Source organism: Formica exsecta, unplaced genomic scaffold (genome assembly GCF_003651465.1).
Source record: "Formica exsecta isolate Colony F162 unplaced genomic scaffold, ASM365146v1 scaffold768, whole genome shotgun sequence".
In the NCBI taxonomy this organism is placed as follows: Eukaryota; Metazoa; Arthropoda; class Insecta; order Hymenoptera; family Formicidae; genus Formica; species Formica exsecta.
In genome coordinates this window covers 140,294-155,712 of record NW_021853535.1, presented here as the reverse complement: position 1 = coordinate 155,712, position 15,419 = coordinate 140,294, and the positions used below count along the sequence as shown (strand labels likewise).

Here is a 15,419-nt window from a genome sequence, read left to right as displayed (position 1 = left end):
GTAGGTGATAAAGAGATTAGAAACCTTTAGAATTATATTCGCATAAAAGACTTGAGACAAGATTCTAAATTTATATATTATATATATATATATATATATATATATATATATATTATCACATTTGGTTTTTTAATTTACTATATGCATTTGACATTTCCATCATTATATTAGTACCAAATTGCATAAGTTCTCCATAATCTTCCTAAAATTATGCACAGTATTAAGATAGATAAACTGTGGAAGTATTCCATATCAATAAACTTTGTGTCTAAGCAAGAGTCTCTTCCGTTTAATGTTTAAGAAAAAGATAAAATATAAAATGGTCCAATTTGTATTTTTTACGTCCGTTTTGATATTCGATGTGCAAAACAAGGCAAGCTGGATAACATATAACGGGCAGTTCTTTGGCAGCATTACCAGAATCGAGCCACATGTTTGTATAAAATGAGATGAGATGTGTGGAATGTGCCATTATGTATATTTTGTCTTTAATTATTGATTAATTCCAATGATAAAATGGTGCTTAAATTTTCAGCATATAGTTGAGTTTAAGACATATCAAGTTGATATCAACAAAAATGTTTAAATTTCAATAATTTCCAAATATAATAGTTATTTAATCGATATGTATATTGATTAAAAAAATTTCTATTATAAATTTAATAATCAATCATAGCAATTGTAATATAACGAGAAAAATTATGGTTATATTATACATATAAATTACTTCCATCATTTCAACATGTGTTAATCCTCTATTCGAAATAACTTTATTTATGTCCATATGTACGTGAGATAAATTTAAATATGACAAGGATATATAATGTATATTTTTCTAAGCATATGCACACACATTCTTGGTTTTTCTGATACGAACCAATTTTATAGATATACAATATGATAGAATTAATAATCATTTTTAGAAAAATATATATATTTGTGTTGTAATTTATAATAGATTGTAATAATGTAACATTTAATTATAGCATTTAATAATAAATGATAATATATAGATATTGCGCTGTTTAATAATTTTTGTAACATTAAATGCATTCCATGCGATACTATTTTCACTTCAAAGCACAAGATTCTTCGTCCTGATCGATATATCAAATGCTTCGAAACAAAAATAGCGTCAAACGGAGCGCCATTGTTATATATATATATGTATATATATATATTTTTTTTTTTGCACACAATTATATATTTTTAATTTTTGGATTAAAAAATTAATATGACTTGAAAAATATATATTAACTTGCAAATTACAGGACAAAACTTACGATTTGTTTTATAGTAGCCTGCATTTATTTCATACTATACACCATTAAAAGCACAAGCTGTAATGGAATTTAATTTTCAAAAAACAGGCACGCTATCGCGCCAATTGTGTAATTAATGCTGCACACATTTCAAAAAATTCCATTGTGTGGTGGCCCGTTGCTTGTGGAGGTGGCAATGTTGGATCTAAAAGAATATATATATATATATTTTACACATAAATTATGCTTGTGCTATCTCGGTGATTCTGTTATTAAATAATTTACCTCGTCCAATGTCATCCTCTTCGGTCGACAAGGACTTGAAATCTAATAAATAACTCTTATAATCAACTTGATATAACTGTAATGACATCTTGCTATATCTGTCAGTTAAGTTGTTTTTATGTCGTACTCTAACACTGTATGCATTTATAATCTTCCATTCCTAAAAAGACAATTCGTATAATATCATGCGTAAGTGAATAATTGTTGCTACAGTACACAATTCAGTATGATGAATCTTACAAAGTTAAGCGCTTTCATGGCACGATAAACTTCATTCATAATGTCATTTGGTTTTGACTGCGATCTGATACCTAAATGCCATTTCGCCCTTTTCACAGGTGTACCGCGATTGCCTTGCGTCTGTGCAGATGCACTACCTTGCGAACCTTGACGTTCACGATATGCTATAACATTATTATTACACAGTTATTACCAGAGAAATTAGCTAAAATACACTTTTCACTCTTTTATAGATTTAGTTTTATACAAGGTTGAAAATAATAATAAAATAGTTGTCCAAGACAAAATACTTATGATAACGTTTGATGCGTCTCACAATTTTTGCAACATAATATTGTTTAAACTTTATAAAAATTTCAAATTGAATGATGAACAACGTGAGTATTTAAGAATTAATAAATCGTATTTGTTTCATTTATATGTTTTACATACGTGCAATTCTTTCTGGATGAGGCCTCAAGGGACTGCTGGTCGCGTCATTCGGACTAAAGGCTACCGGCGGTGGGCTAGACGCCACATAAAAGTCTTTTAATTCAGCCTTAGCAGCTTCATCCGCGATTCTTTTATTGTCGATTATTAAATGATAGGCGATCGCCAACTGATCATGCGGATCACCGCCTAAAAGCGCGGAGTGTACTTCCGGTTCTTTGACGTTAAACTTTTCACACACTTCGTTCACAGCATCAATGTCGATAACGGATGAATCTTGTTCAACGGGTGACGGGAACAAATATGATGGTAGATCCTTCTGGAACCACTCGTGTTTTCTGAAATTGAAGAATATATTAGATATAATAGTCGTATTTTTAATTAAAATAGAATTGTCTATTATTTAACGTACTTAATGTCTTCAATAGCTGCTCTCTTCATTGGATCAACTTGTAACATATGGCATAAGAGACTAACAACAGTCTTGTTCAAATATTCCGGAATAGGAAAGACACCAGCTAAAATTAAAGGCGAATTATAATTGCAATATCTAAGATGCATTCGAGAAAGTGCTTTGGCGTGCATTTTCTCCGAGAGTAAGAACTTACATTTAATTTTGCGGAAGAGAGTAGGAACGTGTTCGTCGTCAAATGGTAAAGTACCGCAGAGTAACGCGTACAATATAACACCACACGACCAGATATCTACTTCGGGACCGGCGTACAATTTGCCAGATATTACTTCCGGCGCGGCATAATTCGGAGAACCGCACGAAGTACGTAAGAACTCACCATCCATCATCATATTTGATAAACCTGCAAATTTTTGTTAAAGAAAAATGTTAACGCTTATGTATAATAGGATTATCGATGTATGCTAACTGTATCCATGTACCAAAATCTGCGATCTTCACATGAAGATTGTGATCTAACAGAAGATTTTCCGGTTTTAAATCGCGATGGACTATCATATGTCGATGACAATAATCGACGCCTGATATAATCTGTTGGAAAAATCGTCGCGCTTCGTACTCCTTAAGTTTACCATGCTTAACGATATAATCAAACAGCTCTCCACCTGAGACATATTCCATTATCATGAATATGTCTGTAGGAGTACTTATGACCTGGTATCTGTATATGTGAAATGTATGTTAAAGCTAGCACTAAATTATAGAAATTGTTTATTTAAAAATTGGCATCTGGCAAAAATTTTCAAATAGAATAATATTGTTTTCAAATTAAAGTTTTCACATTCTATAAAATTTACTTTATTGCTTCTAAAAGATTAGAGAGTTCTCTCTCACTCATATATGAAATATTTATATACATGTATGTATATGTATAAATCATGTATGTATAATAAAATATCAGCAAAATTTTTTTAAATGATTAATTAATACTTACAATTTGATGATATGAGGATGCCTGAAGAGTTTAAGATTCTGTATTTCCCTGCGAATTTTGCCTACAACATCCAGGCTTTTGATTTTTTGACGATTCAGAATCTTCACGGCAACCTTGTGTTTTGTTAAAACATGTTCTCCAACTGTAAGTAATAATATTGTATGAAAAAATATATACAGTATTAAAGTGTTTTTATGTCATATAAATCATATATGTATATATACAAATACGTACTTTTTACTTTACCAAATGTGCCGACACCTAAAGTCTGGCCTAACGTATAATGGCCTATCTTAACAATGGGTTGTGGTTGATTGTTTGCAAGTTTTTCAGCCATCTTTAATTCGTTGCTATACAAGATAAAATTCTTTATACAATATATTATATAATGTATAAAATTTATCATTAAGCTCAAGATTATATGTAGCATCTTTAAAATACTACTATCTCTCACATACACACACAACTAAAATCACAAGCCAAAAGATTCTCCATATTAAACATTTTAAGAACATTTGAAACAATTCCAACTATTTGAAAACATTTACATTGTCTTTTTTGTTTCACTTATCTTATGATTTCACAAAACTAATAGCATATCAAATGAAAATGTAATTCAAAAATTTAAGAATTTTGAACAGTCACAATATTATTTTTCTGAGTTAAAAAATTCTAAGCTTATCAAATAGATAAAATATCATGATTAAATTTCGGTTTAAATATTATAAATATCTGTAAACTATTTATTTGACCTATCCAGTTTTAAACAATTGCTTCCATTGTTGACATAGCTATCTATAAACATCGTATTAAGAAAAAATAACAAAAATTGTCAACAATCATTACCTTCAATTCAATTAGTTATTATCCTCGCAGAATTATTTCGAATGGACAGATATTAATAAGTATAAAATCATTCGTTGTATAACAATTAATACACATGTTACTCACCTGTACCTGGAGGAGCGAATTTATGCGAGATGAATCTCATCAATGAGACAATATACGGTTGATTGATAATAAAAACATAAAAAATTCCAATGACAGAAAAACGGGCAGCCAAAATAGCACAGTTTCAATCACCTGACACTATTTACATGCTGGACTTCTCATCACGCGGCTATTGTACGATCAATTTTATCGGATCAATTGTGTCATCGCTCGAATGGTAATGTTAGAATAGAATATACAGTTTATTCTTACATCATACAGCTATATAAAAATGTTGACACTGAAAAATAATTCCACATGCGCTGATGGTCGAGACTCAAGATCGTCCGCATGATAAATTTGACAAAATCGTGTCTTATGATTATATAAAATGTACGTAATTATTATAATCACCAACGAAGTATGTACTGTTAAAGATGGCCAGCTTTATGGAAATTAGCATAATAATCAACTTGAAGAAAAAAAACTCGCTGCGCGCTACTGTAGATAAGTAAATCTTTGCGTTGTCGGTAATAAAGCAATGATTTTTGATATAATAAAATGTCTATTTTATTATTTTTGAGACAGCTACATAAAAAATGTATACATTTCTGATAATAACATTACAACTGGATGGGCTAAAATATTCACATGATTAAAATAAGGCGTGTAATTATCTCCAATGCAGTCAAAATAATCGGTAATGTCATCCTCCTGTACACAGGATGCAGCAAAAGATAACGCGATAGCCAATCAATCTTTCGCTCTTATGGAAAAGTTGTAAATTGATTGGCTACCGCGTCGCCTTTTAGCGTGCTGCGCTGTGTGCATAAAATGCATATGCACATGTATCTATACATCATCGTATACGTAACGATTACTCAATCTTCCCCTTCTAAATACACATTGGTCAGTCTTTTGTATCTGACGTGCGATTCGTCGAAGTAATAAGTGAACGACCGTTCGGTTTCTCTTATAGGTCGATTTAACATACACGATTAAATTCAAGTTACAAACAGCAGATGCTGCGAATTGATAACCGTTGTAGAAACTTTAGAAGATCAAAGTGTGTTTCTATTACGTTTCTGTGCATTGATTTTACATTTCTTTTGTGATTGTGAAGATTTTCATTCCCCTTCTTTTATGTGATACGGTTAAATCCAAGTTCAAAAAAAGCAGATGGTATTATAGCTGTCATCAAAACTTCACGAGAATCAAAGCGTAAGTTTTTATTATTTACATTTCTATTATTCATGTTTTATTTTTTTAATACTTAAATTGTTTTATTATGTGTTTGATAGATGGAATCTCGCTTACCAAAATCAAAACTTACATTAACAAAAGCAATTTCTACAATGGATATAAAGACTAAAAGTACAAATAACAAAACGGCCAAAGAGGTAAATAGTATCTCAACATCAAAATCAGTATCGACTGTAAAATCAGCACCAACAAGCTCCCTTACTACAACAAAATTTACAAAAGAGAATAAACCACCAGTTACTCTAGTCCGTGCAAAAACATTATCCACAATCACACGATCGAACAATATAAATGCTGTGAAAAGAGCAGGTACGATTATAACACATGGGGAACCAAAGAAACCACTTCTTAAACCTGTTACGAAAGCAGTAGCGAACAAACCAAATGGTAAAGCATTGATGACTAATAATACAGCAAAGAAAACGAACCAAGTATTACAGAATAATACAGATAACAAGTCAAACAAATTAAAAAGTTGGGATCTGCGAGGTCGCTTGGCACAAACGAGTGATAAATTATCAGTTGCAGAACAGAAAAGTAAAGATGTAGAATCAAAGTATAATGCCCTGCAAGAATTGGTAAATAGTTTAAAAACTAGTGAGGCTGCATGCAGAACTAAAGCAGAAAAACTTGAGGATTCAAACAATATCTTAACTAATGAAGTTCAGACTTTAACAGTAGAAATGTCTACAATACAAAAACATCAAGAAGATTTGACAAAACGATTAAAAGAGTCCGAAGAATCGTGCGCAAGCATTACTTACATGTTGAATGAATATAAAGAGAAATGTAAAACACAAGAGATACTGATTTCAAAACAAACTACACAATTGACAACTTTGACAGCTGAGCTGGAATTACAAAAACAGATAAATGAGGATCTGAGTAATGTCAAAGAACAATTACAAGCATTGGCATATGAAATGGACAAAAAATGTAGAGTGCTACACAATAATATACAAGAATTAAAGGGCAATATCAGAGTATTCTGTAGAGTTCGTCCGCGAACTCCAAAAGAAGTTGAACAGATGAAAGCGTAAGTAGACTTCTGTAAATGTAATTTTACTTTGCAGTTAAGTATATCTCTAACATGATCCATTGATTTGAACCTATTGTTTGTAGATTGTGTAGCATAAACTATATAGACGACTGTACTATTGAAGTGGGCAAATTGGATGGATCAGATGCAGTAAGCTGTAGCGGAAAGCAACGAGGAACAAAGCAAGAGTTTTCATTTGATAAAGTGTTCACTCATAAAGCGTCGCAAGAAGATATATTTGAAGAGTTATCCTTTTTAGTACAGTCGGCTCTTGAGGGATATAATGTTTGTGTATTTGCTTATGGCCAGACTGGTTCTGGCAAAACATACACTATGGAAGGAGAAACAAGAGATGAAGGAGAAATGAAGGAGCAGTCCGAAGGCATGATACCTAGAACAGTATGTGTATATTATGATATAGTAAATACTAGTTGAAATTATTAGATTATATTTTAATTTATACATACAAATTTAGCTTGCAATTGTTTCAAACAGTTTCTCTCTTAAAAAAAATTCAAATAAATATATTTTTTTTATAAATGTAATTATATTATTTAATATAATTTATATTTTTTATAAATATAATTTAAATTTGTGCACTAATAATTTTTCTACAAGAATCGAACTTATTTATGTATAATTTTAGGTACGTCACATATTCAAAGAAATGAAACAGTTTGAACTTCTTGGTTGGGAGTATCGAGTAAAAGCAAGTTTTCTAGAAATTTACAATGAACATATTGTTGATCTTCTCGATTCGCAACTAAAGACGCACGAAATACGAATGGTGGATAGCAAAGGTCAGGATTTATATGTCAGCAATCTTCAGATAGAAGAAATACACAGTCCAGAAGAATTGCACATATGTCTTGAAACTGCACAACGCAACCGAGCTGTTGCGGCTACTAAGGCAAATGAGCGGTAAGTTATATTCGTACGACATTTATAATTCAAATTGCAGCAGAAAGTTACAAAAAAACAAGATACAAAAAAAAGTTACAAAAAATAAGACAGCTTTTTCCTCTCTTAAATAAGAATATAATATTAGAAATTATAATTGTTTATGTGTGTGTGATTTGCTTTTTAGATCATCCAGATCACATTCAGTAACGAGAATACAATTGATTGGCACGCACAGTGGAAAACAGGAGGTATCGATAGGAAATTTAAATTTAGTTGACTTAGCTGGATCTGAACGTTTGAAGAGTGAAGAAGCTGTCAGAACTACAGAAACGAAGAATATCAATAAATCATTAGCAAATCTTGGTAATGTTATCTTAGCTCTTTTAAAAAAACAAGAACATATTCCATATAGAAATTCTAAATTGACCCATTTGCTTATGCCTTCTTTGGGAGGCAATTCGAAAACTTTAATGTTGTTAAATATATCGCCATTAGATGAATGCTATAACGAGACATTAAATTCGTTGAGATTTGCTAGCAGTGTCAATAATTGCAAGACTGGAAATATTAAACGAAGCCGAATGCTTTTACAGAGTACATCAAACTGAATTTTAAAATGTTAATTTTGGTTAAAATATAGTTTGATTGCGCATTTGTTATATTCTTGATTTATAAATTTTTACTCAATTGATATTTATAACATGATTAATATTTTTTCTTACCATTACAATTATTATAATTAATATAAAATAACTTAAGAAAAAAATATATGTGTGTGTATTCTTATGCGAGAAATTAGTGGCTAATGACAATAAAAAGCCATCTTTTTGTATAATGTAATGTAATGTTTTGTATAACATTAATAATGTTATACATTAATAATTAAATAAATGACATTTATATATAAACATTTAGATTTATATGTTGAAACTCTATGAATAAACAATTGTCATAGAAATTTGTTACAATCTATATTTATAGTTTATATTAGTGTACTTTTACACGTCATGTAAATATTATTTTATATAAAACAAATGTATATAACAAGATACTATATAACTTTATATATTTAGATATAGATTATTGTATAATGTTATTATCAGTAAAATATGAATTAGAAGCTCGTATCATTACCAAATGTAATGATAATCTTGCTTTCAAAGTCAATAATTCATTAAAGATTAAATCAGGATTCTATTAATGACGCCAAGTGTACAATCTAGCTTAAAAAGGAAAATTATTATAAAATATAAAGAATAAAACAGATAATTATAAAACATAGTGACAGATTAGATTTCTGTGAAGTTCAGAGTTTCAGACACTTGGAGCTTTTTTAATATATAGTAATATATATAATTGTCTATGAAAGTAATCTAATTTAATAGCTATTATAACTTAAAAATCTAATACATACTTAGATTTTTAAGTTATAATAGCTAATAAATATTTAAAATGAGAATATATTTTTGTTATAGGGTCGGAGTAGAATTTTATTTCTAATGTTTTTAAAAATGTTAGGAAAACTGATTCTAAAATTAATTTTAAATTGCAATATATAGATTTTTAACTATGCTATGTATTAAGAACAAATTTCAATTCTGTTTTCTAAAATGGACAAAAACAGGAAGACTTCAATTACGATTCTCGCGTGCAAGAACTATCTATTGAACAAAGTAAAATGTTTGCTTTTAAGATACTAATGAGATTAAACTACAGAATTATTTCAACTCACTGATGGATTGACACTCTATGATTTGCAAGTTATATATGCAAGGCAATGCATGGAATTTTTTATATCTCGTTTTATTGCTGTCTAATAAAGAAAACATTCAATAAATTGACTTTTAACAATTGTGTTTATTGAAATAAGACGAGATACAAAAAATTCCATGCATATAATTTGCAAATCATAGGAGTATCAATCCAATCAAGAAGCTGTTAATCAATTTTATTTTCCTAATCATAAGTTCTTGTTTTATCGATTTTTTTCAAATTTATCTCTTTTTGTTTTGTAAATATTCCACTCTATTGAGATATTTCACATCTCATATCTAAAATGAGATTAATTCTATAAATAGAATTAAATCAAAGTCTGAATTTTCTTAAGAGGAGAGAATAAAAAATAACGGGGAAGAGAGGAAGAGAGAAAATCATTCATTCTCTAAAAACAACTATTTCGTAAACAAGATTGTCAGTTTGAAATAAATATACGATATGCGTGCAGACCCGAATGATATTTCCGGTGTGCAAAAGATTATATGATTGTACACATGTTTGCAGCGATATAATGAATACGTTGGAAATAAATGAAGACGATCGTAAATTATTAAGAAGACTTGTATAGAGTTGTTTAAAAGAATAATTGATTTTTCTTTTTATTATTTTTTTCCTAAAATTGTTAAAATACCTTGACAAAATGTATAAATAGCAACTTCATCAAAAAAATCGTCAAATTCTATTTGAACTTTTTTCATAAAAGTTGCATGAACGAAAAAACATAATTTTTGTTAAGGAGTAACGTGATTTGATTTGTATCTCTGTTTGAAATTTTAACAAAAAAAGTTTTAATGCAACAATTTAGAAAAATCTCTCTTATAAAAATAACTATTGAGAGATTACATTTTTGTTAAATATCATGATGACATATAGGGATTTTAAAAACATTATAAATATAATAAAATATAGAAATAGCAGTATGTCGACAAAAATTTCTACAAATATTGCAAAGAAGTCAAGAAATACATTAAATTTGCTGAATCACGAGCGCGAAATACTATATGCAAAGTAGGAATCCATCTTTAGCAAATTATATTCAAAGAGCGAAGATTAGTATTAATGAGTACAAAAAACGTGCATAAGAAATTAATTGATTAGAAATAAATTTAAAAAGAATTTCAAAGATGAAGACTCTTACATTTACGATCGCTTTACGATGATAAAAACTAGTAAAGAACGTAACGCGTTTAATATTTAATGCGTAAAATAAAACGTAAAACGTTCCATATAAAATAAGTATATAATAATTTTTTAATTATTTTTAGCATCTCCAAAAATTTCTTTTAATATAAAAAATAGCATAAAATAACTAAAACTTTAATTGCGTTTTTACAGAACTACGTATTTTTCGAATAATGAATTATGTATATCTTTCAAAAAGAGATAAAATTCATGAGCATGCGCACGATTTGTCCTCGCCTTATCCGGTACATTAAATCGTGATCAGACGAATTGATATGAACATTTAGCATCTGTTATACTTTATAATCGTACAGATTTTTACGAACTTTCATGTAACACATCTTATCGCATTTTCATAAATCTATCGGATTATTTCAAGTAACGTTAGTCACACATAGCGAGTCGCAAAAAACTATTTGTATTAAACCAGTTGTTCACTTCAAACAATCGATATCTTTTTTAGGAAAGAAATATCATTTAACACGTATTTCTAAGAACAAATAATGACAATTCATTCTTTAATTATACTTAATACACATTGCTTGTCATAAGATTAAATCAAAGATTAAAGTAAATAGATAAAAAATGGAACAAATTATCTATATATGTACACATACTTTACATACTTTATTTAAGCCTCATTCTTGATAATTTCGAAATTTAATTGTGTGCCTGAATTTTAAAGATTAGAAATTGCTACATAAAATGTCCAAAAAGATTAGAAATTGTTACACGAAATAAATTTAATTATTTTTAACTCATTAATTTTTCATAAGAATAATTTATTCTTTTGACTGACATAAAGACATATCTTTATTTAAACCATTCGATAATTTCGAAGTTTGATGTCCTCAATTTTAAAGATTAGAAATATTGATATGCAATTTTCAAGATTGGAAATAGCTAATAGAGAATAAATAATGCGTGTTAATTACTTTCCGCTTATCGTTCACAGAATAATTTATTCTTTTATTTATATATTATTGTTAGAGCGATTTATTTTAAAAGTAAAAATCCAATTTTGGAATAATTCGTGTGTATCAGTATTATTAACATGATTTATTAGTATTATTAATATGATTTATTGGAATTTTTATACACTCGATCGATTTTAATTTATATATCTTTGTGTCGTGTATCAGTGATATAATTATACACGATGAGTCGATCAAATAATATTTGATATAATAATATTTGTATCTATCCAGGTAGCAAATGCACGTCATTTAACGTCAAAATCACGTTATTTAACGTCCATAAGACGTTATTTGACGTCAAAATCAGGTGCGCTTGCTAGCTGAGTAAATAAAAGTCGAAGAGAGCATTCTCAGATATTCTCTTTTGATAGAAAAAGAAAATCATAATCGATCAAGCATCCATCAGAATCGCCATCTCTTTTCTCGCGTTGGCGTTGCTCCCTCCATGGGAGCTTTCCAATAAAAAACACATCATACGATTAATTATCAAATAGAACAATTCTCTTTACATTTTAAAAATTCTCTATTCGATAGCTAGCGATTTATTTTAAAAGTAAAAATCCAATTTTGGAATAATTCGTGTGTATCAGTATTATTAACATGATTTATTAGTATTATTAATATGATTTATTGGAATTTTTATACACTCGATCGATTTTAATTTATATATCTTTGTGTCGTGTATCAGTGATATAATTATACACGATGAGTCGATCAAATAATATTTGATATAATAATATTTGTATCTATCCAGGTAGCAAATGCACGTCATTTAACGTCAAAATCACGTTATTTAACGTCCATAAGACGTTATTTGACGTCAAAATCAGGTGCGCTTGCTAGCTGAGTAAATAAAAGTCGAAGAGAGCATTCTCAGATATTCTCTTTTGATAGAAAAAGAAAATCATAATCGATCAAGCATCCATCAGAATCGCCATCTCTTTTCTCGCGTTGGCGTTGCTCCCTCCATGGGAGCTTTCCAATAAAAAACACATCATACGATTAATTATCAAATAGAACAATTCTCTTTACATTTTAAAAATTCTCTATTCGATAGCCAATTGCGTGGCGTTGTGCCTACCTGTATTTTCCCGCCGAAAAGCTTTCTATATTTCTATCTGTGCTCTATGATCGTTAAGTCGGCCGAGCGCCGCCGGGTGGCGCTCCGAGCGAGTCGATGACGTACATACGAGTTTGACCGTCATGTGTTGGTGGCAGTTGCTGTCGAGACGGCGGTGCGATCAGTCGTTGTTTGGTCGCGAAACATTGAAAGGAATTGCGCGCGAGTGCAGACGGGATTCGTCGTGGTGTTTCGCGGCGATGATCATTTTGTGATTGACGTTATACGTTACGGTATCCAGCGGAAAATCGAGCCGTCGAGGGGTTAAGTGTCGCGGTGACAGCACGTACGGGTAGAGGGAAACGAATTCCGGGCGTGACACATCCTGCGGTCAAGTGTGATCGCCGCGCGCGATGTACAGGACTAGTTCAACGGTCGCGAATCGTCGTCGGACTTTGACAGGTGCGGTCGCGATGATGTACGACGGCGGTGTACTTCGGCCCCTGTTGTTACTACTGTTGACCTTGTCCAGCCTAGCGAGTCCGGTGAGTAATAGTAACGCATATATATGTTACGCGAACGAGACTATATGCTAAATATTATTGTGCGCCGCGTCCTTTTTGCGACGCTTTGTGTGCATGTGTACCGCGCGTGCGTCAAATCTCCTTTCCCCTCCTTTCGTCCCCGTCTCACGTTGCGTCTTGTCTTTCCCTCTCGTCTCTCATTTTACATGCACACACGTATACATACACACACCATACACACGCGCATGACACGCACGTATATGTGCGTGTGCTACGTATTTTACATTGTCCACACCCTGGCATTAGCGAAGACGAGAGCGCGAGCGCGCTGTGTGACGTCACATCGACTGATCGCCGAGAATTCCGAGAAAGTCAGTCGTCGTCCTGTTATGTATATCCGTGGGATTTATTAAATTTAATTATGCTACTTTCGCGCGACTCTCGTCCGCGAGAGATTTGCCGTCTCGATGACACACGCTGATTATTTACTAGGTCAAGGTCAGCGGGAAACGATATATATATATATTTCTTTTTTATCGGCCCGTAAATCTTTGTCAAATTGGCGATGACTCGGTTACGAGACGTCACCAGGTGTCGCGTCCTCGAATCTAAATTCTTGCCTTGGGGCAACGCGGAAAATACGTAATTCTGGAACACCTTGGTCCAATTATCACGTCGCAGCCTCGTTTTAACTCGCATGCGTTTGCCCTTATCTTCTTCCTTCTCCGATCTATGACTAATGTATATATGTAATCGTAACACAAATAAAAGAGCAAGATTGAATCAGTCGCAAGTGATTAAGCGCTAAACGACGTGAGCGATGATTGATCGTTTGATATCAGGCAAAGAATGCGGCTTCATGTAACACAAAGCGCTGCTTATTCAATAACTTTGATCCTTTTCACTGCAAGTTGTTTATATTTTCGATAATATAAAACATATATATGTAGTTAATTTTTGTCAAAATATACGTGTATATATGTATATATATATATATATTGATAAAAATTAACTACAAAAGAAAATGTTTGATATATATATATATATATTTTTTTTTTTAAATAGAACTTTTTTTCAAACAAGTCTAAGAGCTTTGATCTCTTAAGGAAATATACTTTGCGCTTTACTAAAATAAACTCTCCTTTTTACTTTAAAAATATATTCATCAATACATAATAAAACGTATATCTAAATATATATCTTCTATAGACGTTCAATGAAATCAGAGAATTCCATGAATGAATTTATTTTAAAAGATATATATCTTATTATATTGTGTATGTATGTATGTGTGTATATATATATGTATACACACACACACACATACACACATCAAGATATTATATATATATATATAATATCTTGGGAATTTAATCTCTCTTTCTCGAGAAATAATATATGCGAACATTTATCAATGTTTAAAAATAACAAGTAGATATGATTGAAATATGTAAACAGTCCTTACGTATCATATATCATGTGAGTCTATCATGAAATATCATTCATCTCGTATCGTCTTGTTATTCAGCTGATTTCATTGAACGATTATTTACGTTCGCGTTTATACGAAAGAAAGAAAGGAAAACAAAGGAGCGTGGGTTAAAAATAAAGCTCTATTATTATCAACAATATATATTTATATATTATATATTATATATTATCGGACAAACGTTTTGTTTTTATATGTACATATATTATAGCACATCCATTAAGACTTATTCGTATGAATTTTTACGATTGTATAATGCATGTAAAATTGATCGTTAAATGATTGGTAAACTTTTCTATCATACATATTATGTGCAGTTATGTAAATCAAATTATCCGACACAAAAAAAGGATACTCCAGGCAATAAATTTTTTTTTTCATTTTGGATCGTTAGAATTAATAAGAATGTAATTTATGCGTTTTTTTATTTTGTACGTATCATCACGCATGGATGATCCGAGATTGTTTATAAAGACAGTTAGCAACACTTTCTCATGTTCGTGCCGAATATAATACAAAGTATAACGCCCATTGCGTGACTTATATGATTCCTTATAAACGCATGACTCACACAAAGCTGATATGGCGCGTCGTTTTATCATGAATTAATACGAGAAAACAAAGGCGTTTTTTTTTTTATATATTTTTATATAT

The 15,419-nt window shown here is 30.6% G+C and overlaps 3 protein-coding genes across 8 annotated transcripts in view; 2 read left to right on the top strand and 1 right to left on the bottom strand.

Annotated features, from left to right (window-relative positions):
• Positions 1-1,285: 1,285 nt before the first annotated feature.
• Positions 1,286-5,104, bottom strand: LOC115243937 (5'-AMP-activated protein kinase catalytic subunit alpha-2). Of its 3 annotated transcripts, none has more exons than XM_029821249.1 (11): positions 4,826-5,104; positions 4,574-4,742; positions 3,857-3,972; positions 3,623-3,764; positions 3,111-3,349; positions 2,825-3,031; positions 2,629-2,734; positions 2,220-2,554; positions 1,788-1,951; positions 1,548-1,707; positions 1,286-1,467 (listed from the first exon to the last, which is right to left on the bottom strand). In XM_029821249.1, exons 3-11 carry the CDS (start codon positions 3,957-3,959, stop codon positions 1,376-1,378), a joined length of 1,548 nt encoding a protein of 515 aa, XP_029677109.1. In that variant the 5' UTR covers positions 3,960-3,972; positions 4,574-4,742; positions 4,826-5,104; the 3' UTR covers positions 1,286-1,375. The 3 variants fall into 3 exon arrangements, with proteins under 3 accessions (XP_029677109.1, XP_029677108.1, XP_029677107.1); XM_029821248.1 differs by having other exon boundaries at positions 4,574-4,853; positions 4,967-5,100; XM_029821247.1 differs by having other exon boundaries at positions 4,574-5,104.
• A 256-nt stretch (positions 5,105-5,360) lies between these two features.
• On the top strand, positions 5,361-8,757 carry LOC115243935 (protein claret segregational-like). The gene is made up of 5 exons (XM_029821242.1): positions 5,361-5,773; positions 5,854-6,851; positions 6,938-7,253; positions 7,501-7,775; positions 7,942-8,757. The coding sequence occupies exons 2-5, from the start codon at positions 5,854-5,856 to the stop codon at positions 8,363-8,365; spliced, it is 2,013 nt and encodes a 670-aa protein (XP_029677102.1). The 5' UTR covers positions 5,361-5,773; the 3' UTR covers positions 8,366-8,757.
• A 4,152-nt stretch (positions 8,758-12,909) lies between these two features.
• The window catches only part of LOC115243933 (NPC intracellular cholesterol transporter 1), a 20,293-nt gene continuing 17,783 nt past the window's right edge, over positions 12,910-15,419 (top strand). For 2 of the 4 annotated variants that reach the window (XM_029821240.1, XM_029821239.1), the window contains exon 1: positions 12,910-13,297. In XM_029821240.1, coding sequence (XP_029677100.1) covers positions 13,166-13,297 — 132 coding nt within the window. In that variant the 5' untranslated portion in view covers positions 12,910-13,165. The remainder of the gene's footprint in view (positions 13,298-15,419) is intronic. The other 2 variants (XM_029821238.1, XM_029821241.1) reach the window with 1 other exon arrangement.